This window comes from Melanotaenia boesemani, chromosome 21 (assembly GCF_017639745.1).
Source record: "Melanotaenia boesemani isolate fMelBoe1 chromosome 21, fMelBoe1.pri, whole genome shotgun sequence".
Taxonomy (NCBI): domain Eukaryota; kingdom Metazoa; phylum Chordata; class Actinopteri; order Atheriniformes; family Melanotaeniidae; genus Melanotaenia; species Melanotaenia boesemani.
This window is the reverse complement of record NC_055702.1, coordinates 2,906,504-2,930,477: the sequence shown is the minus strand read 5'-3', so window position 1 is coordinate 2,930,477 and position 23,974 is coordinate 2,906,504. Positions and strand designations below refer to the sequence as shown.

The window sequence follows — 23,974 nt, the reverse complement described above, 5'->3', positions numbered from 1 at the left end:
AAGGTCTTCTTCAGTCTCTTCAGGTCTGAGGTTCTCTGGCAGGATGGTCCAAAGACGAGGGCCGTAATGGTGGAGCGAGGCCTCGTGGATGTTTTAGTCCTGACTTCAGGAACAACTAACAAGCCGGTACCAGAGGACCTCAGGGTCTCAGAGGCTCATTATTTAAATGCAGGTCAGATAAATAAGAAGGCCAAGGACCATTAAGACATTTATAAACCACTAAAAAAAACTTAAAATCCATCCTGAAACACACAAGGAACGAGTGCAACAATTTTAAAACTGGTGTGATGAGTTCTGGAGGAATTGTAGGTTAGAAATAGACTTTGTAGGAAGACCAGAGAGCAGGGTGTTACAATAATCTATTCTACTAGAAATAAAAGCATTAGCACCTCTTTGCTGGCAAGAGAGAGAAGAGGGTCGACTCTGGCGATGTTTTTAAGATAATAAAATCCTGACTTTGAGACATTTCTAAAATGTGAAATAAATCCAACTTGGAGTCAAAAAGGAAACCAAGATCTTCATACATGGAGAAATTGATCTCCACAGGGATATTCTTTAGTTTGCAGCTTCATGAGCAATTAAATATTAGTATCTTTTTTTGGTTGCAATGCAACTTTTATTTTTAAGATTTTAACTTCTAATAAACCTTTAAAAGTACAACTTTTGAGAAAAAGGAATTTGGGTTGGACACTGAGTATTTAGAGTTTGGGGTCTGGAGGACCTGCTGTTGCGGTTTTACAATCATCCAGTAGGTGGCACTGACAGAAAACCAATAAACTGGAACTGCAGGTCTGAGTCTGCAGCTCTGGGTCTGCTGACACATACTAGTGGGGTGAAAACTGCACCACAGCTTTGGGAGAAGGTAATTTAATCAGGTTCCCCGTCCAGTTTTGTGAAAAAAAAAAAAAAAAACACACTTGAAATAACTGCAAAACACCAAAAACACAAGATGAGCTGAGTTCAGACGAGTTGGTCAGACTGGTTGTAAAAGACAACCTGGATGCACGCACTCCAAATGTTCCTCAGCTCATCTTTCAACACTAATGTCAACATATCAGGACAATAAAGTCTTCTCTCCTGTGTGGATTTTCATGTGTTTCTTGAGATTTGTGTTCCAGTTAAAACTCAGTCCACATACATCACAACTCAAAGGCTTCTTTCCCGTGTGGATTCCCTCATGCTTCTTGAGGTTTGTCTGACGGTTAAATCTTTGTCCACAAAAGTCACAACTAAATGGCTTTTCTTTTGTGTGAGTGATCATGTGAGTTTTAAGATTTATCTTTTGTTTAAATCTACTGCCACAAACTTCACAACCAAATGGCTTCTCTCCTGTGTGGACTCTCATGTGTCCCTTAAGAGTTGTCTCTTGTTTAAATTTTTTTCCACATACATCACAGCCGAAAGGTTTCTCACCGGTGTGCACTCTCATATGTCCCTTCAGATTAGTCTCATGCTTAAATCTTTTTCCACAAACCTCACAGCCAAATGGCTTCTCGCCGGTGTGGACCCTCATGTGTCCCTTAAGATTTGTCTTTCGTTTAAACTTTTGTCCACAAACGTCACAACCAAACGGCTGTTCTCCTGTGTGGACAATCATATGAGTCTTAAGATGTGCCCCTTGTCTAAATCTTTTACCACAGACCTCACAGCCATATGGTTTCTCGCCTGTGTGGACTCTGACGTGCATCTTCAGATCTGTCTTTCGGGTGAAAAGTTTACCACACATATAGCAGCTCAGCGCTTTTTCTGACTGGGTTAGATTTTGCTTCACGCTCTCATTAATCAAACATCTGGGAGAACTTTTACCCGAGTTATGTTTTATGTGTCTCTGCAGAGACTGCTTATAAAGATACTGCTTTCCACAGTCCGCACAGCGGAAGGACTTTCTGGAAGTTTTACATCCCTCATTGCTGGTTACACCTGACTCGTGTGTTGTGTCCTTCCAACTGGTGTCTTTGTCTTCTGTCTCAGGTCCAGAATTCGATAAAGGTTCCTGCCAGATATTATCATTATCACAGTTTCCATCAATACCGACTTCAGTTTTTATAAACTCTAAAGCTTTCTCATCAGTATTTGGCTGGAAGTTACTATCTGGTTCTGTTTTAATCTGTTTATCTGAGCTGCTGGTTGGAGGCTCGGCCTCTCTCTCAGATTTAGTTTGATGCAGCTGTGAGGACTGAAGTTTCTCTTCATCATCTTCACTCTTAACAATAACAGCAGTGATATCAGTCTCCTTCTGTCCATCAAGCTGCTCGTCCTCCTGACTGAGCCAAAGCTCCTCCTCTTCCTTTTTTATGTGTAGAGGTTCTGGGTCCGGCTGGTTCAGACTGGAGCTCCAGGGAACCTCTTCTTTAATCACCACCAACTGCTGAACATCTTCTGGTAACACTGAAAAACATAATAATCAACTATGGGTTTATTTGAATTCATGCCAGCTCTGTCATTTTAAAACAAAAGCTGATGTACATTTTCTAAAACAACTAAAACCATAAATGTGGAGGAAACACAACCGAGTTTAGTTCATCTGAACTAGAAGTAAATGTTGTCCAAACAAGATAGAAAGAAAAGTATAGTCAATAAAATCTAAAATAATCTAAACAGAGTAACAGTACAGGAGCTTCGTAAACCTTAAATGTCCGTGATGTGGAAAATTCTGACAAAACTGAGGGATTTGACAATGAAACTGGAATCAACAGTAAATTGTAGGATATGGTGAAATACGCTCATTCTGTATGTGGCTGTGATTAGTAATCTCCAGCAGTTTAAGAGTTTTTCAGAGCCTGAACCAAATGAACAAGAAAAGCGAGGTGAGAGTTGAATGAATTTTGACCTGTGCAGGCCCCCGTCTATGTGTAGTTACCTGAACTGATGGAGTCAACGTTTCAGCAGTGGCTGAGAAGCTGACAGAAACCACAAAGTTGTTTGAAAAATTAAAAGAAATTCTGCACTTTGGAAACATGTAGAAAGCTGCACATATTTCTGGTTTTGCTTACAAATGAGGAGCAGTGTCACCAAAAAGCAGCTTCCATCAAACTCACCGCGTGTTCGAGCTGCACCAGGAGGATGTCCCGGAGAAGATTTGTGGAAAAAAAAAAGTCTTGTTGACCAAACTACTAATATGAGAGACTTCTTTATACTAAAACAAACCAAAAATACCCTGGATGTTTCTGGCTGGTTGAGCAGCTACCTCGTATTCAGAGACTACAGCTCCTCGATGCTGCTGGCCCTGGACGAATCCGGCCTGGGCTCCGTTCCTGCAGGTCACACTTCTCTATGACCCCCCTTTCCTGTTAAGCAACTGTCCAATCATGGCCTCTATATATCTTGATATTTGATTAGAGGTAAACTTCAGATATCCCAAGTGTCTGGGAATGCAGCATATAATGCACTTCAATATGTTACTCTCAAAAACATTAAAATATTTCAAACGTTTGCTTTCCCGAATTTAAAAACCTTAAGTTCTAATAAGCAGCTTATAATTTACTAAAATCTAGGCCTTAAAAAATTCTCATTTGCACCTTCCTTTTCCTGGTTAGGGCCCCTGCCTGGCCTCCTCATCAACACTTTTCTATATCCTATATCGTCTCTGTATATAAACCCTTTCCATCACTCGTCAACCACCTGGCTAGAGAGGTTTCCCTTCATGTTTCCCTTCACCACATTCATGGCTCCTAAAAAGTAAACCTGTCTATCCAACATCTGCACAGCACCCCTGATTTAGAGAAGACATCCAGAGAAGAGAATGATGTGTAGATGAGAAAAGGCTTGGTCACTGTTGATCTGTGTTATTTCTACAAAGTTCTGTTAGTAAAAAAAAAAAAAAGCTCATGTATATTGTCCACACTAGCAAATGCACGACCTGTTAGATGATGTTGGTGTTGATTCGCAGTCATCCAGATCATTGTAGTCTGAAAAGACTCAATAAAAAGGCAGCCAGACTTCTTTTTTGTTGTTCTTAAAGACCTGCCTTTGTTCAAGTGGAAGATTAAGCAGTGAAGTTTTCTGCTGTCACTGTTTGTTAACTAATTCCAGTTCTAAATACAAGACATGTAAGCAAATGCAAAGAGTTTCCGGTCGAAAATCCAAACATCAGATAACAAAAAGTCTTCTTGTGTTAACAGGGTGCAGCTGGAGTTTAATAAAGTTTGGTGGAAAAGTAGCAGAGATGCACACATTTCTCAGGATGTGACAAATCTTGACAGAACTAAAAGCAAAATACATCAAAGGCAGATGTGTGTGATTAAATGCTAACGCTGCAGGCGAAGACATGAAATGTTAATGTGCCTGAAAGGTGCTGACATGAGGTGCTTTCATGACAGTCTGCTTATCGTAATGTTTGTGGGGTTGAAGACGATGCAACTCTGAGTCCTGTCATCTGCAGAAATACTCTGATTACTCTGCAGCTGTGGGGAGTATCAGTGATTACTCAGTGAGTATTTATCATTTTATTTTCATCTTCAGTGACATCTCAGAGCAAAGAACGCTGTTTTCTTATGATTCTGAAACCCAGTTTTGTATAGAATTGCCTATGATATGAAAGACTACTAATGATTTACCTGTTTTTATACTGCAAACCACAGTTTTATTGTATCCTCCATTCAGTTAAATCACAGGTAGAATCAGATGCCACAAATAGAGAAACAGGTGAGTGTGGCTTACTGGGATCTTTACAGTCTGATGTCTGCTCCAGCTCTGGAGCGGATGCTGCAGGTATGGGGGGCATCAAATCGAGTCCTCTGGGGTCATCTGGTTGAAGGATCCTCTTTTCAGGCATCACTGCTCTGCTTGAGATTCTTTCCATCACAATCCCTGTTTGAATCTCACAGATGTTTCTTTGCTTTCTTTAAATCTCAGGGCGTAGACTCAGTCTGAAAAGAATGGCACAAATGTAAACATGGCAACACATGACAAGGTGGAACAACTCACTAGAAATCTCAGCTCATCTGCGGATATATTTATTCATCTTTAAAACTCTTCTTAGGTATTTGTTGCTATTCTTGGCCCACCTGTTTTTTGTTTTGTTAAATTAAAAATACATGTAGAAGCTCAACCCCTTGAACCATAATTTCCAGAATTCAGTCAGAACTAAACATGGAGCGGCAGCGTTTTTATGCTCCTCACATGTGGAACAAATTCACAGAAAACTGCAGGTCTGCTGGAACTAACAATGGAGCTTTTATTTCTTTTATTTGATCTTATTTTATTTTAGCTTTTTGTATTTGTTTAAAAATGTTAAAAGTTTGTTTTCTAAGTAATTTGAAATGCTTCCTCTGCACCCAGCTTTAATGTTTTATGTGAAGCATTTTAAGCTGTCTTGTAGTTTGAATGCAAATTAACCTGCCTTGCTTCTGTTTCCATGGCAACGAGCTCCAGTAACAAGTCTTCACAGTTTTTCACGATTGCTAAGACACATTTCTCGAAAGCTTCTCTCCTTTTCTTCAAACTGTGAACACAAAACCCAGCTTTCAAGCTACATTCACAAAACCGCAGACTCTTCTAGAAAACCAAACTCTCCCCTCAAAACAGTTTAATCTGCCTAAAACTGAACTATGTTGTCAAATCGTGCCCCGAGTCAAACTCAAAAACACTACTGAGCGGTCACTAAACACTACATAGAAAAATAGAAAACACAATAAGACATGAAGCAGTAGAAATAAATGTTTACTGGCCCATTTCGAGGTTCTAGTAACATAGACTGAAAATAAATACTCTGTAAAAGAACATCTAATTAAAATTTTTAGAAGTTCCTTACGTGCAAACGTACTGTATGATAAACATACAAAATACATATACATATATTATATATAAAAATAAATAAAAATTCTAGTTTGTTTCAGAAATATAAACATTACTGTTCAACTAACGGTCAGATAGAGTCGGGGAGAAATGGTTTTTAGGGTTTGTTACTGTTCCTGGCTGTTTTCTAACGCTACCAAAAAACTAATCAGGTGTACTATCATAGTACACCTGATTAGTACTACTATGTGGCTTAAATTACCCGTCCAGCAGAAAACATCCTCGGTGTCACTCATCAGAAGACTCCCTCCTGGGAAAGGCCACGTCGATGTTTTTCCTTGTTTTCTGCTCGTTTTTTTCTACAGCTTCTCCTTTCCTCCATTTGTCGTGATTTAGCTCCTAAAAACAGTAGTAAATGGTTATCTGACATCAATTTGAACAATAAAACTCTTCCGTAGACTCGAAAACAACAACATCCCTACAAGCTACTCAGTCCGACAATTATTTTGGTCCCACTTGAAACATGAACCCAACCGACGGATCTGTTCCCCATCTTTTACCTAATAAAACTTTCTTTTCTGCATAAATATTTCCACGGTTAAAGTAAAGTTCTTGATCTTCAAATATATAAGAAAAATTAATATAAGAATTTTTACATTTTCTGTTTAATTAAAAACAATCAGCATGTAAGTAAACATATTTAAAGACAATAGATTCAGGATGAGTGATCATTGCACTTTTATTGCAGACTTCTTTGAAAACGAGTAAATAGATACAGATGGTGGAATTTAAATGCATTGATTGATTGAAAAAAAAAATACAAATATACCATATTATGTACAGAAGAGCGTTTTTTTTTCAGTATTAACATTTTTAAAATGACATTTTACTGAATTTTAAGAGATTTTGTTCAGTTTTTCTAATAATAATTTATTAAAAATAAATTAAATGTCTCTGAAATGAGATTTTAAAAATATCTATTCAGATTTTATAATGCTATTTGTCATTGAATTGTGCTATACAAATAAACTTGCCTTGATAACTTTACCAAAACCTTTTTTCATTTTTCTGCATTTGGCTTTCAGGAGAAAAAATATCGGCATTGAAACAAACACACAACAGAAACTATTTCCATGCTTCACCTTTTCCTCATTTCCAGTTATTCCTGCTACTATTTACCTGCTATCCTCACTAAACCAACTCCAGCTCAGCTGCTTTGTGGCGCCACCGTGCATCAGAAACGTCTTCTTGGCTTTATTCCAGCCATAGAGGAGCATTATTTTTCTTCTTTTCACACACACACATAGAACTTTCTGCTCACTGGTTGATCTTTGGCTGCTCCTGATTGGACGTTACCGTCAATCTAAGCTCTCTGATTGGTGGAAAGTCTGACAGGAAGTGGCTTCATCATCATGTCATCTTGAGTATTAAGGGTTAAGTAAGACTCTCAATGGAGAATAAATGAAATTATTAGTGTGACATTTAAGAAAAAAGACTTAAGGTGCTTTATGCATCTGGCCTGTGGTTCTTACAGCATCAGCTACTTTTCATGTGAGCCTCCACCAGTCCACTAAGAACATCTGCAGATTTATCCATTCTGTTATAACCCGTTTATATGGCTGGGAACTGGTCTGAGGTTAGAGACAGTCTCCGAACCAGCCCTGGAACTGCCGAACTAAATCCTCACCCCAAAGAGCAGAACCAAATGCTGCATCTCTAGAGTGAACTCTCGCATGTTTCTGCAGGTTTCCCTGTCGATTATAAGTCTTCCCACATTCGTGACACTGAAAAGCTTTCTGTCTCGTGTGGACTTCGGTGTGTCTCTTTAAATGTGTCATCTCCTTAAATCCTTTGGCACAAACGCTGCAGCGGAACGGTTTCTCTCCTGTGTGAGTTCTCGTGTGCCTCTTCAAGTGCGTCTTTTGCAGAAAGGTTTTGCCACAGAGAGAGCAGGTGAAGGGTTTCTCTCCGGTGTGGAGCCTTTTGTGTCTCTGCAGGATGGCCTGTTGGCTGAATGTTTTACTGCAAACTTCGCAGCTGAAAGGTTTCACCCCCGTGTGGATTTTCATGTGTCTCTGCATAGTTGAGCGATGCTTAAATGTTTGAGAACATAAACTGCAAGCGAACGGTTTCTCCTCCGTGTGGATGAGCGAGTGCATCTTCAGACCTTGCAGACGTGTAAAGGTTTTACCACAGAGGCCACAGTTGAATGCTTTTCCTCCTGTAAGGACTTTTTTGGTGGCGTCTGTATTTACAGCTAACTCTGGATCTCTGGACTCGGTCCAATCAGGGTCGTCAGTTTCAGGTCCAGAATCTGACAAAGGGTCTCGCCAGTCATCATCAGATTGACTATCATCAATACTGACTTCATTCTCACAAACCTTCTCATTGATATTTTGTTGTAAATAACTACTTGGATCTGACTTCCTGTCTGATTCTGGTCCTCCCCAGTCCTCTTCATCAGGTTCTAGTTTCATGCTGGTTGGAGGTTCTGTCTCTCTGCTGTCTTCAGTTTTGATCTGATGAAGCTGTGAGGACCGAGGTTGCTCTTCATCAACTTCACTCTTCACAGTAACGGCAGTGAATGAGAACCTGCTGATATCAGTCTCCTCCTGCCCACCGGGCCAGAGTTCTTCCTTTTCCTCTTTTATGTGTCGGGTTTCTGGGTTCTGCTGGTTCAAACTCCAGGGATCCTCCTCTTTAATCACCAGCTGCTGGACATCTGCAACACACGTGGACGAAATGTCAGTTTTAATGTGAGTTTTAAACCGAGACTGTGTCATATAGCGATGCTCGTTTTCAAGAATGAAGCAGTTTATACTGTTTTCCAGACGATTGTGCAGGAGGATTTCAGTTAAGAAAACCTTCGGGTTTTAGTTTTTCTGTCTATGTAGACATCTGATAACAATCTCACACAGGTTTGATCATTAGCTTCCAGGTGAGCTTTATTAAAGGGAAAACTATGTTGAGTTTCAAGTCCCAGTTTCCATGCAGTCTGAGGAAAAAGATTTTCTGCTAATGAAAAGTGTGAAATTGTGGAATGCCTTGAGAAAGGAATGAAAACAGACAATTATAGGACAACTTCAGCAAGATCATTGCTCTTTAAAACAAATAGTGTGATTAAGAGCGCAAACAGCTTTGTTTGGATGGTTATATCAAGGAAAGTCTCCGTCAGTGGGCTTTAAACACATCTGAAAACATGCATACGCAGCAGCAGCACAAGAGCCATCTCACCATCGGCAAGAAAGTGAAAAAGAGGACTTAAAATGCAGCGTGACCAGACCATACAAAAAGAACAAATACAAAGAGGTAAAGCAAGGCGGTTGCCTTCCCCAGGCAGGAGGAGCTCAAGAAGGAGAAAGATTTTAAAAGGGATGCTGAGGTTGCAGCTTTCGCCTCGACAAGTAAGTCAATGCTGCTGCCAAAATGAGCCTAAAGAAACTTTTTTCAATAGGTTTTGTTAGACAGTGTTGCTCGTTACCATGGTTACCATGGGCAATACAACAGTAATTTCTGCTAAAACACAGCAGCCTCGGTACAGAAGTGGACTGGGACAAAAAGCCGGTGGGAATGATTATAAGCTGGTTTTACTGGGACAAAAAGCCGGTGGGAATGATTATAAGCTGGTTTTACTGGGACTAAAAGCCGGTGGGAATGATTATAAGCTGGTTTTACTGGGACAAAATGCCGATGGGAAGGCTTATAAGCTGGTTTTACTGGGACAAAATGCCGGTGGGAATGATTATAAGCTGGTTTTACTGGGACAAAAAGCCGATGGGAAGGCTTATAAGCTGGTTTTACTGGGACAAAAAGCCGATGGGAAGGCTTATAAGCTGGTTTTACTGGGACAAAATGCCGGTGGGAATGATTATAAGCTGGTTTTACTGGGACAAAAAACCGGTGGGAATGATTATAAGCTGGTTTTACTGGGACAAAATGCCGGTGGGAATGATTATAAGCTGGTTTTACTGGGACAAAAAGCCGATGGGAAGGCTTATAAGCTGGTTTTACTGGGACTAAAAGCCGGTGGGAAGGATTATACGCTGGTTTTACTTGGACTAAAAGCCGGTGCTGTGTCGAGGCCAGTTTCCTTGTCGAGATCCGTCCCTGTGCGAACCATTTTTTTTTTAAACACAAAGGAACTATAACTCACAGTTAGATGAGATGCAGTTTGCAATATTTATGAAATCACGATCCTCTTCTCCTGGGTGAAACTCCATGAACTATCGGCTGACGTGCTTTCATCAGTGTTAAAGATTTTTGAGGCACGGCGGATACTGTTGCAATACATGTTTGAGAAAGTAAGATGCTAGCATGCATGAAATGTTTAAATGTGATACACGATTTCAATGTTAGATGGAAGTAATTCTTACACAATGTCTCTTTAAAGCGACGAAACTTTAAAGGATTTAACACGTAGCCCTGAAGGACAGAGGGAAGGTTAAAGCTTGGAGGCTGCATGATCCTCAGCTCAGAGTACTGTGGACTTCCTTTAAATGCACATCAAGACAAACCAGGTTGAGCTCTGGGGCGAGCAACAACTGCAAAGGGATACTACAATGTCTGAGACTTACCAAGGTCTTTCTCCTCCAGTTCTGGTGTGGCTGCTGGCAGTTTGGGGGACACCAAACCGAGCCACCTGCGGTTTTCCGGTTTAGGGTTCCAGCTCTGGAGCATCCCTGCAATGCCTGGTCAGCAACTCAGAGATGTAAGGCAAGGCAGTTTATTTGTATAGCACATTTCATGTACAGGACATGAATGTGTATCCAGGAGCGTTTCCAGTGTTCAGGATGCTTATCTTTCACCAATACAGCAGTCAGACACTGTAAACACACAAATTCCACCCATTTAATATCAGTTAGTTATAACAACTATTTACAACAGGTGAGAATTTTGAGAGGAAATGTAAATATCATCAGCACACTAAAAAATGTTCCACCTGCGATGGAAATGGGAGTATTTAAGTCTAAAATGTTCATGTTTTAGAAATGTTATTACTTTCCATCTGATTTTAACAAACGTTGAAGTGATCACCGATCAGCATCATTCAGGATGTTTTTCTGACCACATTTCTTCCTGGAAGACGACGTTTCCCACCATCCTTCCAGTTTTTAATAATAGCTGACAGTTCTGAACCCAGATCCAGTAGTTTCTGCATCTCCTTACATGCTTTCTTTGCTCGATGCCAATGATTTTCCATCGTTCAGCTTCTCCGTTAGCTGCTAGCTAATCGACCCGACTGTTGTTTTGTTCCCCTGCAACACAGAGCTCCAGATACAAGGTTCCTACCTTGAGAATTCCTCCTATGAGACGCATTAAACAAACCTGATATTTATTTGGATACTAAACGTTAAAATATCTTATTTTCCAACCAGACGTTCGTCTTTAAAAGTGACCTTGATCAATAATTCTTCATCCTTCTGGAGGTCATGTTTTTTTTCCTTTGGACATTTTCTGTTTGTCCCTCGTTTGTAGTTATTGTACCTGAATCTCTTTTTAAAAGTCACTTAACTCTGAGTTATGAATCATTCAAAGAGAAAACTTAAGGGATGAACCCCCGCCCTGTCAACACAACTTAGCAAACAACCTGTTTTAAAATGGGACATTTAGGTTTGTTTTGTTGTTGTTTTGTCTCATGCATATCTAAAACGCAGAACAGGGAACAGGGTTTAACAGAAAATAGCATTTCTGCAGCAACAAGAGTTGTTAAAACTAGACATGTCTCAGCATGGTGTGCAGAAACTGGACGAGTGGAGGACAAGTAAAGTATCAGGACTCTCTCTCTCTCTCTCTCTCTCTCTCTCTATATATATATATATATATATATATAAATAACTGTACAACTCTGCATTAGGCAGGAGGGGGAGAAGGAGGTGTGCAGTCCACCTGATACAACACATGCACAATAACCCATACAAACAGTTGCTATAACTTAACGTGCAATAGTGAACTGGGAATCTGTACCATCTCTACTGTGTGCAATGCTTGTTTATATGGTTTTATTTAACTAATCTTATTGTTATTTATTGCATTCTATTTGTGCTTTTCTTGCACCTTGTTGCCTCTATTTTGCTTTGTACCTGTTTATATTGTGTCTTGTGCTTGTCCTGCTTTACTGTTGGTGTTGTATTGCTGCTGGTACCCAAATTTCCCTGAGGACTCTCCAAAGGGATTAATAAAGTATTTCTATTCTATTCTATTCTATTCTATTCTATTCTATTCTATATATATATATATAGTGTCTCTCTCTCTCTCTATGTATATAAATAGTGTGTGTGTGCGTGTATACATGTGTGTGCGTGCGACTGTGTGAAATATTTTAATGGGTGTTTTTTTTATTGTTATAATTCTATTCTGATGTGTGCAAAGGCTTGTTTTATTTTTAATATGCATGAATTGAAACATGCTTGATTTTTTTAATTATGTAAAGCGCTTTGTGTTGCCTTCGGCATGATACATATCGACAGCAGCTGAACTGTAGATAGAACTGTAGAACTGAGAGTGGTGTCCTGAAGAAATTCTTATATGTTTAAATTAAGTGAAAAATGAGGGGCTGCCCCAGGATGATCCATCTGGTCCACATGACTCATTTCTGGAGCTAAATCAGATGATGTCTCTGGGTTGATCTCAGTGGCGAGATGTTGGGCTACAAACGAAAAGACGAAACAATTTGACTCTGAAATGTGGTGAAAGAAAAACAAACTTATCATTTCTAGAGTGTTAAAATGAAACAGATAAACTTATTAAAGAGCTTGACACAAGTTGCCCTGAATGCAGCAGAAAACCAGCTATGGTGCGTTTATTTCACAAATTTGTTGCTTTTAGATGAATCAACAAATTGTTGTCAAGCTATTATATATTTGTTTTATTATGTTTTCTTTAGACCCACTAACATCTGGTAACAAACCCACATTGAGCATATAGGACTCCTCCTAATCCCAGCTCTGGAGGTGGTGGGGGACGGGATGGAGGACTGGAGCCCGCCAGACTTTATTTAGAGCTCTGTAACAGCGCTGCAGGGTGTCACAAGGAGTCCACAGTGAGTTCGTGGAGGCATTCTGTTGTTGTTAGACGGATTTATCATTTTATTTTTGTAACATTTCCCTTGGAGGAGGTGTGATGGTTTCCTCTCGTATGATACTTGATTATTTCTGTTTTTTTCTCCACCTCCATTGCCCCATCACAGTCTGTTCCTGTTTCATTTAAATATTTCATGACTCATAATGTGCTTTAAACATGTTCATTCAACCTTTAAATCTCAGCCTGCTTTTATAATCCCGTTATTATGCAACTTGAGACATTTTTCATCTGTGTTCAGGTGGATAAAAATATAAGTGTGTCTGACTTTACAACTCCTTTTTATGGTTTAAAAACATTTCATTTACAACTACCTGTATCGCGTAACCTTTGGATATTAGCAGCTTTGAAAGGTTTCATCCAGGAAACACAAGGGTGTTTTACTGCAGCATTTGCTCCATGCAATGCTGCAGCAGAGCAATGCTCCACAATGATTTAAAGAAAGGTGGTCATCCTCCAGCAGACTTAGGCTGAAGGTATCCCAAAGTGTAAATATGGTCTCTAGTTATTGATTATATAAATGAGCATCTCTACCTTAAGAAAAAAGTAAACAAGTAATGTAAAATGTGTCCCATACAGGACACAAACCATTAGACTAAGATTTGTGACAACCTTCTGTGGGATACAATTGATACAGCTCAACCAATACAAAACTTCAATTCAGCTTTATTTATACAGAGTCAGTTCACAAGAAAGTCATCTCAAGGTACTTTTGCAGACAGTCCAATCCATTGTTACCCATTTAAAATCCGATGAAAACAAATCCATTATATGAATCACATTAATCCAATTTATAATAAGTGCACTGATATTAACCAGTTAATAAAAAATAATTATATAGCTAAGGAAGCTAACGGATTGTATAGAATCTTCTGAATTCCACGAGGAGACAGTAGAGAGGAAAAAACTCCTTTTTAACAGGAAGGAAAACTTCCAGAACCAGAAACCAGTTGGGAAGGAGAGGACAGGAAAGGGCGGCCAACAAGCACCATAATAACTTTAAGCCAGGGGAAGAAAAAGCTGAGAAAGAAAAAAAGAAACTCAAATTAATTATAACAACAATGTTAGATATTTCTACAGAATAAAGGCCCATTTATGCTCTTTAAGTATGTAATAGGTACGTCTGTTTCAATCATTGCCATAGGTAACCATTCTCATACTTCCATGCTTTTACCTTCCCATGGTTGTTAAGTGAATTCATCCACTAGTGATCAGTGCTGAGCTCAGAGTCAAGCTCAGAGTTGGTGACGGTAATACACCACTATAAAGTTGTTTGCAACCACCCAACATGCTCAAACAGCCTTTCTTCAAAAGCTCCTGCCATCTCTACAGTTGTCCTCGTTTTCTTCTTCTCCTCCTTTATGATCCTCTTCTTCTTCTCTGGTTTGTTGCTTTTGCTGGTCACATGTTAGCTATACTACTTAACACTGCCCCCACAGCTTCGTTTGCTGCGTCAAGCAACAGACCCATAAGGCCCCCGAAAACAGACCAACTTGTGTGCATAAACGACGCAGGAAACGAATGAAAGTGTTTGTCTGCATATCCACCTTCTGCTTCGAGCATAAATAGACTTTAAAGAGAGCAGAGAAGAGCTCAATGCATCATAGGACGTTCCCCAGCAGCCTTGGCCTATAGCAGCAGAACTATAGGGTTGGATGAGCGTCACCAAGCCAGACCTACTATAAGATTTATCAGAAAGGAAATTCTGAAGTCTGATTTAAAGGTAGAGAGGGTGTCTGCTTCCTGAAGCAGAACTCAGGGCTGGTTCCGACAGATGATGGTTTTGTGTCTCTACTTTTAGGACCTCTATAAACCACCAGTAAACATGTAGTCTGAGAGAAAAGGGCTCTGTTAGTGAAACATTTCAGATTAACAAAAATGAAAATGTTCAGCCAAAATAAAAACTGAGTTTAGTTTTGTTAAATAGTTTTTATTTTGCAAGTAACTCAAGTACTTAGTCTGTATTAAAGTGAAGTATTTATTTGGACTGGGTCAACTCGATCTTCCAGTTAAGTCTATTTACTGGGGATTATTTAAGATATGCGTTAAAGCTGTGGTGTTTAAAACCACAGCATGTTGGTACTAAGAAGAATACCCCCCCCCCCACCACCATTACACCACCAGCAGCCTGAATTGTTGATCCAAGGCAGCATGGAGCCTTGTTTTCATGTTGAGTCCACCAAATTATGAGCCTAGCATTTGAATGTGGAGCTGAAATGGAGACTAAGACCAGCAACGTTTCTCCATCTTCTATTGTCCAGCATTGGTGAGTGTGTGTGAATTGTAGCCTCAGTTTCCTGTTCTTAGCTGGCAGGAGGCACCCGGTGTGTCTTCTGCTGCTGTAGACCATCTGCTTCAAGGTTAACCATGTGATCAGAGATGCTATGCTACAGACTTTGTAACTTGTGCCTCTTTGACTTGTCCTTTTATCCCATCTGACATAGTGGGGAGGTGAGTCAGGGGTAAGGTCTGTATTTGTAGGGTGGGAGGTGGTATCAAGGGGCTTGCAGATAGTGCTCGGGCACTACAGGGTACAAAATTCCCTGTATAGTTAAGAAAAGTGAAGCACAGACATACACCCAGGAAAGCTTTATTCATTCAATTTCACTTTTTCTGGCCGACGTTCAACCTACAGGAAGAAGAAATGTGGTGAGTGAGGCTGAAGACCATGTTGAAGAGGGCCATAACTGAGCTCAACTTACCTCTCTGGACCTGGTGCCCTTTAGATCCAGTTCCACCCATTTGTCCTGAGTGGCTTTCAGATAGAGGAACGTGGCCAGAAGTATCCTTGATGTATTTGGAATTAGTACGGCCATCCCTTTCTCGTTGGTAGGCGCTGTTGGAGAGGATGACGTAGGAGGAAGGATACCGAGGACGTTTCGCAACACTGCCAAAGGCCACGTGGAGATTATTGCTCCAGGCCTGACCAAGGCTCAGTGGACGAATACTCATCAAGTTCCTCCCCAGTCCCAACAGCTCCTGGAAAACCCCTAGTGCAGAGAATGTCCCAGACCCACCACCGCCAGCGGAGACGAGGACGCCAGACCCAGCACCACCACCAGCGGAGAAGACGCCAGACCCGCCACCACCACCAGCGGAGAAGACGCCAGACCCAGCACCACCAGCAGAGAAGAATTTAGACCCAGTACTGCCACCAGTAGCAAAGACCCTTGAGCTGGTGCCACCAGAAGAGGATATTCCTGACTTGGGTGGCACAGGGAAGTTGACAGTTTTGTCCTTCAGGGGCATAAACCAGGTCCTTGGGGAAACATCCTCAGGAGCAGACTCAGAGCTGAATCCTCTTGGCTCAACTTCAGAAGGAGAATCTGAAGGAAAACCAGCAGCCAGGCCAAAAAGCAGGAAAATCCAGGGAATCCTGAAAGACAGATCATCAGATAAATACCCCAAATTCTGCAGCAACCACTCAGATTGACTCCAAACATCAACAACTGACCTTCCAGAAAGCTTCAGCCCCATGTTTCCCCTTAGAAGTGCAACTCAATTACTGCAAGCAGAGACTGCTCTTATACAGGTGCACTGCACTAATTAAACTTATTAAACACACCTAGATCCAATCAGTGGCTGCAGAGCCAGAGCCCCTAAAAGATCAGCTTTGGCTTCCCCATGATTCTTTGAAAGGAAAATGAACAGAACTCACATTTTTTTTCAAATGAAAATTGTAGGCCTCTAGGATGTAAAAAGACTATTTTTGCGTTTTTCCTTAATAAATGCAGACAATTACCTACACTCTAAAACACATTCCAGATTAAACCAAAGAGTAACTCTAGATGACAAGAGATTGTTCCTGCTTTGCAAGTGATCATGGTGACAATGTTAGAAACCATATTTTTCCTACTGTGGGGGGTTTCAGTTTGCTTCTCCTCTGGCTCACCAGCTCCACAGTATTAGAAAAAAAAGTCTTTTATTGAATGGATAATGCTGGGATGCACAGACTCTTGCACGTAAGTTTCTACAGTGCAGGATGTAGAGCCCTATGTAACGCCTAATACTTCAGGGGATCTGCTTTTGCTATTTTGAATATCTATGGGACAGACAAAGGAAATGAACCAAACTGATTCAGCAGTTCTCGTTATGCCTACTTCTGGAGCTCCATGGTAGTTCTGAGAGGTACACTGTGGAGTCTATGTGGCCGTCCAGCACAGCCCACAACTTGTGGTTGGTTGACCTAACTGCTTTCTTAACTTGTAGAAATGACTGCATTCTTTAGAGGCACATCTTCAGTTGACCCATCAATAAGGTGGGCCCTCTCCCATGTCAGCCTTTCAGCAGCAGCCTGAGCATTACTATCATGCTAAAGCCAACCTATTTGAACTGTGGATCCAGGATGGTGGCCTCAGACAGGGAATCACTTTATCCAAGTCACTAAATTCTTTAAGTATGTGTATGATTCCGCCTTAGTTGGTCTCGTCACCGATGATGATGAGAGAGTGTACATGGCAGATAACAACCTGGTACTGAATGTCCAAAAAACTAAAGAACTGATGGTGGACTTGAGGAAACACAGACAGGAAGGCCCAGCAGTGGCAGCACTTCCTCTGAGTCATGAAGAAGAACAACCTGGATCAGAAGCTGCTGCTGGTCTTTACCACTGCTTGATGGGAAGCATGCTCACACACTGCCTGGATGTGTGGTATGCTGGCTCCACTCCTGAGAAGAGAAAGGTTCTGCAGAGGGTTATTATCTCCAAATCCTTCTGTCTCAGAAAAACCAAAGGACACCATCACAAGAGAGCCCTCACATCCTGCTCACCACCTGTTTGACCGGCTGCCCGCCGCCCGCCGTTGCAGATCCATCACGTCTCACACCACCTGACATATAAACAGTTTCTTCCTCTGGGCCATCTGGACCGCAAACAGCCAAAGGTAATAGGAAGAATCTGATTTCAATTCAATCTAAAAAAATAAATAAATCATCTAGTAGTTCTTCTAGTAAGATGTGGTGAAGAGAAAACATGGTGATCCCTCTGAGGAGTAGAGCAGATCTTCATGTTTTTGGGAATCTGTTTTTAATAAACTCACATCTGCAGAGCAACAATCCACTTCATCTAAGCCTCGTTAGCTTCTGATTCACTCTGCTACTGTAAACTTACTGAATAATTTATCAGGATGAAACACAAAGATGTCTGCAGGCTCAGACGGTACATGAATAATAACTATAGGCCTGATGAATGATGTTAAATCTCCCTGTGTCTCCAGGTTTTGGTCGTAAAGACGTGGTGTATGTCCTCCAGAACGGAGCCAATGTTCATGCCAGGGATGATATAGGCCTGATATCGCTGCAGAATGCCTGTTCCTTCTACCATGCTGAGGTGCTACAGGCTGTTCACACAGGTTGCTTAACTGTTCTAGCTTCTTTAGAGAGGTTTGCAGCATCGTTGGGTCTTGTGTTTCTGTAGGTGGTGCGATTGTTACTTCACTTTGGTGCAGATGCAAATGCCAGAGACAACTGGAACTACACTCCTCTTCACGAGGCGGCTTTGAAGGGGAAGACTGACGTCTGTGTAGGTACAGAAACATCTTAAACGATCAAGCAGCTGCAGGTGGAACTGGGTTCACTGTGGCTGAATGAAAATGAGGTCATGCTGGCATATTTCATGTATTCACTCACATAACTTTTGCAGACTCACATACTTCAAGCGAATGAAGTAGCAGTCAGATAAACCAAAATGGTTACTGTTGTGTAACAAGGATGTGAGACGTTGCCTGAGTATTTCAGCTCTAGATGCCTTAAAAAACAGTTGAGCGGTGTGGCAGCATTGATCATGCAGTCCAACCTAGATTTAATCTTTGGATTGGAGAAATACTCAGCTCAGTTCCTGATACCTGGAACTATGTGCTGCTTCAGGCCAGCTTTACACGGCCAAACAGATGAAAACATGGAAAACTTCTTGGTGTGTGGTTAGATGATAATGAGCTGCAGGGTGTCTCTTGTTTGTGTTTTTGTAGTCCTGTTGCAGCAAGGTGCAGAGCCGACCATCGGGAACACCGACTGTCGAGCCGCTCTGGATCTGGCTGAACCATCTGCCAGACAACCATGACCCATTGTTGTTTGATGTCTGGTTGATGTGTCCTGACAAAAGATGGGATTTATGGCTCTTTGAAGGGAGCTGGATCTTGAGGAGCTTTTCCTTTCAAAGAGCCTGATTGGATCTTGGGTTTTTTTTTGTTTATTTTTAAATTCAGTCAGGGGTAATTCATTTTTATAAAGAAAATAATCACTGGTAACAATTAGAAGGTAAGATTAGGATCTAAATAATTCAAACTTACACGCCCCACCAATATATACACTGTTTGTGTGAATTAGTCCCAGAGATTGGTTATAATTTTATTTGGCTTTTGTTTTCATTATAATCATTCCATAAGGTGGCTCCATTTCCCCACTATTTTGGATTTTCTATAACCAAAAACTTTGTGGCACAGCAAAAACTAACCAGGCTACAATTAACTGCCATGCAAAATATAATAAAATTTTTAACATATTGACAATTTGGCCATGCAAAAAAACAAAACAAACAAACAAACAAACAAAAAAAACAAAACAAAAAAAACAAAAAAACAAAAACAAAAACCAAAACCAAAACCAAAACTCACAATATATAAGAATAATAAATGATTAAAATGTCTACCTATATAAAATGTACTTTACAAGATTTTTTGTATATATGAAAATATAAATAAAAAAAATAAACCTGACATTAAACCTCAAACTAGACAGCGACATCAGTGCAAATTTTAGTCAACGTTTTAAATAGAAAGAGTGTCCGAACTTTGTGCCCTTAGATGCATCGTGTAAATGAAGCGTGTTGGACATCAGTACCCATGTGCCATACAAATGTGTGAAAGCGTGAAAGCAGGGTGGATAATTTCTTCATAAAAACTATGTGAGTGGATTTTTTTTTACCCACAGTCTGAGGGAAGGCTGCAACTTGGGTCTGGACCTCTGGAAACAGTTTCCAGAAAACGTCAGGAAGTCATTGGTGAAAAAATGCTGTGCTAAGAGGAAAACTGATTCCCTCATGTGTTTCTGGTGATTAATTTCCATCTTAAAATAACCAAAGTTGTTTGTCTTCTGTAACTGTTTTTAGAATTGTGCACGCTAGTTTTGTGAGATAATAACAGTTACTGATAACAGTATGAATGCAACAGACTGCCTCAGTGAAAATGGCTGAACTTCAGCTGTATCCCAAATTAACTTCAAATCAACTCAGGCTGCATTTAAAGGGCTTTTATGTAACAGAGGTGCAACAAAGGCTGTCACATTTGGAAGGATCCTTGGAAAACAGCCATCTAAAATTTCCTTCTTTTTCCGAGCTGACAGGGATGCACTGGATGACAGCAGCCCAAGTTTAAACCAGCTTAAACTTTAGCAGGTTTTCACACACTGGTGCCCCCTAACGACGGCTAATTCGGCATCCATCTTGCACCTTTCTCTTTTCTGAGCTCTCTCCAGCCAGTAAAGGTCGGTCCAGTGTTGACTCTTGTCTCATCTCCTGCTCTGTCACTGAATCTGGACTCAGTGAAAATCAATGGGGTTAAAGCACAGTTGCAGGTCTCCAGGGAGATGTCTTTGCTCTGGCTGTAGTCATTCAGCTTTCTGTTCTAAGCTAAGACCAAAAGCAACAACATGTAGCTCTTAATCAACAACACTCCTACTATTCCTCAGAAATGTTAATCCTAATGTAGAGGTGGGACATTTAACATCAATATGCATCCATGATGTGTTGAGCACAAAGTGATGATGGTGATAAGATTTGAAACAAAGAAATATGTAGTGTGTTATTAACAATGTGTAAGAGGTAAATTAGAACATACTGAGGTCTTAGATACTTCAAATCTAAATTTATCAGTTTATTAAAACCAAAACTGGGAGCAGTGTGTGAACAGAATTCTGTCATTAATGTGTGTGTGTGTGTGTTACAGTGGGCTACAACAACCTGGAGGTGGCAGAGTATGAGCTGCAGCACGAGCTGAGCTCAACTCTCAGGATAAAGGAGGTCTGATTCCTCTGCACCATGCTGCCTCTTATGGGGTGAGTAAGGAACAGCACTAACATGCCTGACGGGGCTTCCACGCTGGATGTGGTGAGCAAAGTCCAGACTCCAAGACATGGCCACAGATTGGGCAGTTGATTGTTGTGGGCGGGCCCTATATACTGTATATCCAGTGAACTTTGACTTTAGAGCAGGAATCCCCAACTCCGGTCCTCAAGTCCCACTGTCCTGCAGACATTCAATCTTTTCCTGCTTCAACACACCTGACTCAAATTAATGGCTCTTTAGCAGACTTGTGCAGAGCTTGTCAGAGAACCATTTAAACTGAATCAGGTGTGTTGCAGCAGTCCTACGGCTAGAGACCGTCGCTTTAGAGGAAAAAATTTCAGTTTAAAAGTTCAATAACTGGCCCACATCAAAGCAGATTAGGTATAGATAACTATATAAAAATGTATTTTCCTATGCTTCCACTACTACTATTTTTGACCTACTACCATTACTAAATAAAAAAACCAATCACAGTTTATAATGAAATCACAGGCTGTCTGAGGCAGAGCTCAGTTAGTCAAAGTACATAAGCAGATATATTATGAGCTATGATCAACACTGACACTCTGCACAAAAAGTAATGCTTTTATTATGTTCCTGCCAATTGACAAATGTCTACATCTACATTTCTACAGGAGCTGATGCTAAGAAACCAACCTGCACAAGTACTTCACATGTTTGTTCGTTACAAAGGCTGCTACAGCTCAGCCAAACTGATCCTGTTAAATTCTGTGCAACTTAATCAAAATCGTAAAACATCAGGAAATATGTGCAACAGACAAAAACGCAACATGTAAAATGCTGTCAATAAAAATGTAATTATGAGTATCTGCAGTTTGTATGGATGAGTCAGACAGAGTTTAATCCAGCTGGAGACGATGTCTCCGGAGTCAGAGGGGAAGGTGGGACACCTGCACCTGTGGTCACTGTGGTTGCTGCCAGTCTCGTCACATTGCTGGGATCATCCGAGCTGGTGGAAGTGGTTGATTCTTGCAGCAAGACACCTGACACATGCTCCTTTTGTCGTTTTTCAAAGGTGTCGGTCTGTACTAAAGCTAGCTCATGGCTGAGTTCCAAATATCGTGATAATTTAAAGAACATATACACACATACACAACTTGAAAATACAAGAAGAAGTAAGTTTTCTCACAGCATAAAAATCACAAACAGGAACTGATTACAATCATTATAATTTAGTACCAGTATAAAAATAACTGTTAAATAATCATTAATGAGAATGATATTAAAGTCCTGCAGTCCTGATATTATAGTCCTGCAGACTAAAGAGGAGAGGGAGCATCCAGCTTGTTATCAGTGGACAGGTGAAAAGCTGCATCTCTGATGGGATGGGGCTGCATTAGTGCCTATGGCGTGGGCAGCTTCCACATCTGTGAAGCTCCATCAATGCTGAAAAGTACATGGAGGTTTAGAGCAACATCTGCTCCCATCCAGACAACGTCTCTTTCAGGGAAGACCTTGCAGATTTCAGCAAGACGATGCTAAACCACATCCTGCATCCATCACAGCAGCATGGCTTCACAGGAGAAGAGTCCGGCTGCTGAACTGCCTGCCTGCAGTCCAGACCTTTCACCAGTACACAACATCTGGAGCATCATGGAAGCAGAAATCCAGCAACCAAGGTCCAGGACTGTAGAGCAGCTAGAATCCTGCATCAGACCAGAATGAGACAACATTCCTCTCCTAAAACTCCAGCAACTGGTCTCCTCACTTCCCAGACGTTTCCAGACATGTTAGAAGAAGAGATGCTACACCATGCTGAACACCACCCTGGAACTACTTTTTACACCATGCTGAACACCACCCTGGAACTACTTTTTACACCAAGCTGAACATCACCCTGGAACTACTTTTTACACCAAGCTGAACATCACCCTGGAACTACTTTTTACACCATGCCGAACATCATTCTGGAACTACTTTTTACACCGTGCTGAACATCACGCTGGAACTACTTTTTACACCATGCCGAACATCATTCTGGAACTACTTTTTACACCGTGCTGAACATCACCCTGGAACTACTTTTTACACCAAGCTGAACATCACCCTGGAACTACTTTTTACACCATGCCGAACATCACCCTGGAACTACTTTTTACACCATGCCGAACATCACCCTGGAACTACTTTTTACACCATGCCGAACATCACCCTGGAACTACTTTTTACACCATGCCGAACATCACCCTGGAACTACTTTTTACACCAAGCCGAACATCACCCTGGAACTACTTTTTACACCGTGCCGAACATCACCCTGGAACTACTTTTTACACCAAGCTGAACATCACCCTGGAACTACTTTTTACACCATGCTGAACATCACCCTGGAACTACCTTTTACACCATGCCAAACATCACCCTGGAACTACTTTTTACACCATGCCGAACATCACCCTGGAACTACTTTTTACACCAAGCCGAACATCACCCTGGAACTACTTTTTACACCAAGCTGAACATCACCCAGGAACTACTTTTTACACCGTGCTGAACATCACCCTGGAACTACTTTTTACACCATGCTGAACATCACCCTGGAACTACTTTTTACACCAAGCTGAACATCACCCTGGAACTACTTTTTACACCATGCCGAACATCATTCTGGAACTACTTTTTACACCGTGCCGAACATCACCCTGGAACTACTTTTTACAGCGTGCTGAACATCACCCTGGAACTACTTTTTACACCATGCCGAACATCACCCTGGAACTACTTTTTACACCGTGCTGAAGGTCACCCTGGAACTACTTTTTACACCATGCCGAACATCACCCTGAAACTACTTTTTACACCGTGCTGAACATCACCCTGTAACTACTTTTTACACCATGCCGAACATCACCCTGGAACTACTTTTTACACCGTGCTGAAGGTCACCCTGGAACTACTTTTTACACCATGCCGAACATCACCCTGGAACTACTTTTTACACCGTGCTGAAGGTCACCCTGGAACTACTTTTTACACCATGCCGAACATCACCCTGAAACTACTTTTTACACCGTGCTGAAGGTCACCCTGGAACTACTTTTTACACCATGCCGAACATCACCCTGGAACTACTTTTCACAG

The 23,974-nt window shown here is 41.0% G+C and overlaps 3 protein-coding genes across 7 annotated transcripts in view; all 3 read right to left on the bottom strand.

The window, feature by feature from the left end:
• The window catches only part of LOC121632933, a 47,151-nt gene extending 41,490 nt beyond the window's left edge, over positions 1-5,661 (bottom strand). Inside the window, exons 1-3 of the mRNA XM_041974753.1 lie at positions 5,342-5,661; positions 4,660-4,868; positions 1,062-2,388 (exon numbers count right to left, since the gene is read on the bottom strand). Coding sequence (XP_041830687.1) covers positions 1,062-2,388; positions 4,660-4,801 — 1,469 coding nt within the window. The 5' untranslated portion in view covers positions 4,802-4,868; positions 5,342-5,661. The remainder of the gene's footprint in view (positions 1-1,061; positions 2,389-4,659; positions 4,869-5,341) is intronic.
• A 1,374-nt stretch (positions 5,662-7,035) lies between these two features.
• Positions 7,036-11,070, bottom strand: LOC121632336 (zinc finger protein 664-like). Of its 4 annotated transcripts, XM_041973738.1 has the most exons (4): positions 10,676-11,070; positions 10,502-10,559; positions 10,311-10,447; positions 7,036-8,458 (listed from the first exon to the last, which is right to left on the bottom strand). In XM_041973738.1, exons 3-4 carry the CDS (start codon positions 10,411-10,413, stop codon positions 7,374-7,376), a joined length of 1,188 nt encoding a protein of 395 aa, XP_041829672.1. In that variant the 5' UTR covers positions 10,414-10,447; positions 10,502-10,559; positions 10,676-11,070; the 3' UTR covers positions 7,036-7,373. The 4 variants fall into 4 exon arrangements, with proteins under 4 accessions (XP_041829672.1, XP_041829673.1, XP_041829674.1 ...); XM_041973739.1 differs by having other exon boundaries at positions 10,311-10,559; positions 10,735-11,070; XM_041973740.1 differs by having other exon boundaries at positions 10,311-10,559; positions 10,802-11,070.
• Positions 11,071-15,387: 4,317 nt separating this feature from the next.
• LOC121632634 (uncharacterized PE-PGRS family protein PE_PGRS3-like) lies at positions 15,388-16,356 on the bottom strand. Of its 2 annotated transcripts, XM_041974283.1 has the most exons (4): positions 16,268-16,356; positions 15,898-16,189; positions 15,516-15,834; positions 15,388-15,442 (listed from the first exon to the last, which is right to left on the bottom strand). In XM_041974283.1, exons 1-4 carry the CDS (start codon positions 16,288-16,290, stop codon positions 15,438-15,440), a joined length of 639 nt encoding a protein of 212 aa, XP_041830217.1. In that variant the 5' UTR covers positions 16,291-16,356; the 3' UTR covers positions 15,388-15,437. The 2 variants fall into 2 exon arrangements, with proteins under 2 accessions (XP_041830217.1, XP_041830216.1); XM_041974282.1 differs by having other exon boundaries at positions 15,516-16,189.
• Positions 16,357-23,974: the final 7,618 nt, after the last annotated feature.

What these genes read in the sequence shown, in the direction of transcription:
- LOC121632634 (XM_041974282.1), bottom strand. Translation starts at nt 16,290, where the DNA reads ATGGGGCTGAAGCTTTCTGGAAG. An exon ending in GGGCTGAAGCTTTCTGGAAG is followed by an intron (nt 16,190 to 16,267) that starts GTCAGTTGTTGA and finishes TCTGTCTTTCAG; the next exon opens with GATTCCCTGGATTTTCCTGC.
- LOC121632336 (XM_041973738.1), bottom strand. Translation starts at nt 10,413, where the DNA reads ATGCTCCAGAGCTGGAACCCTAAACCGGAAAACCGCAGGTGGCTCGGT. An exon ending in ACTGGAGGAGAAAGACCTTG is followed by an intron (nt 8,459 to 10,310) that starts GTAAGTCTCAGA and finishes CGTGTGTTGCAG; the next exon opens with ATGTCCAGCAGCTGGTGATT.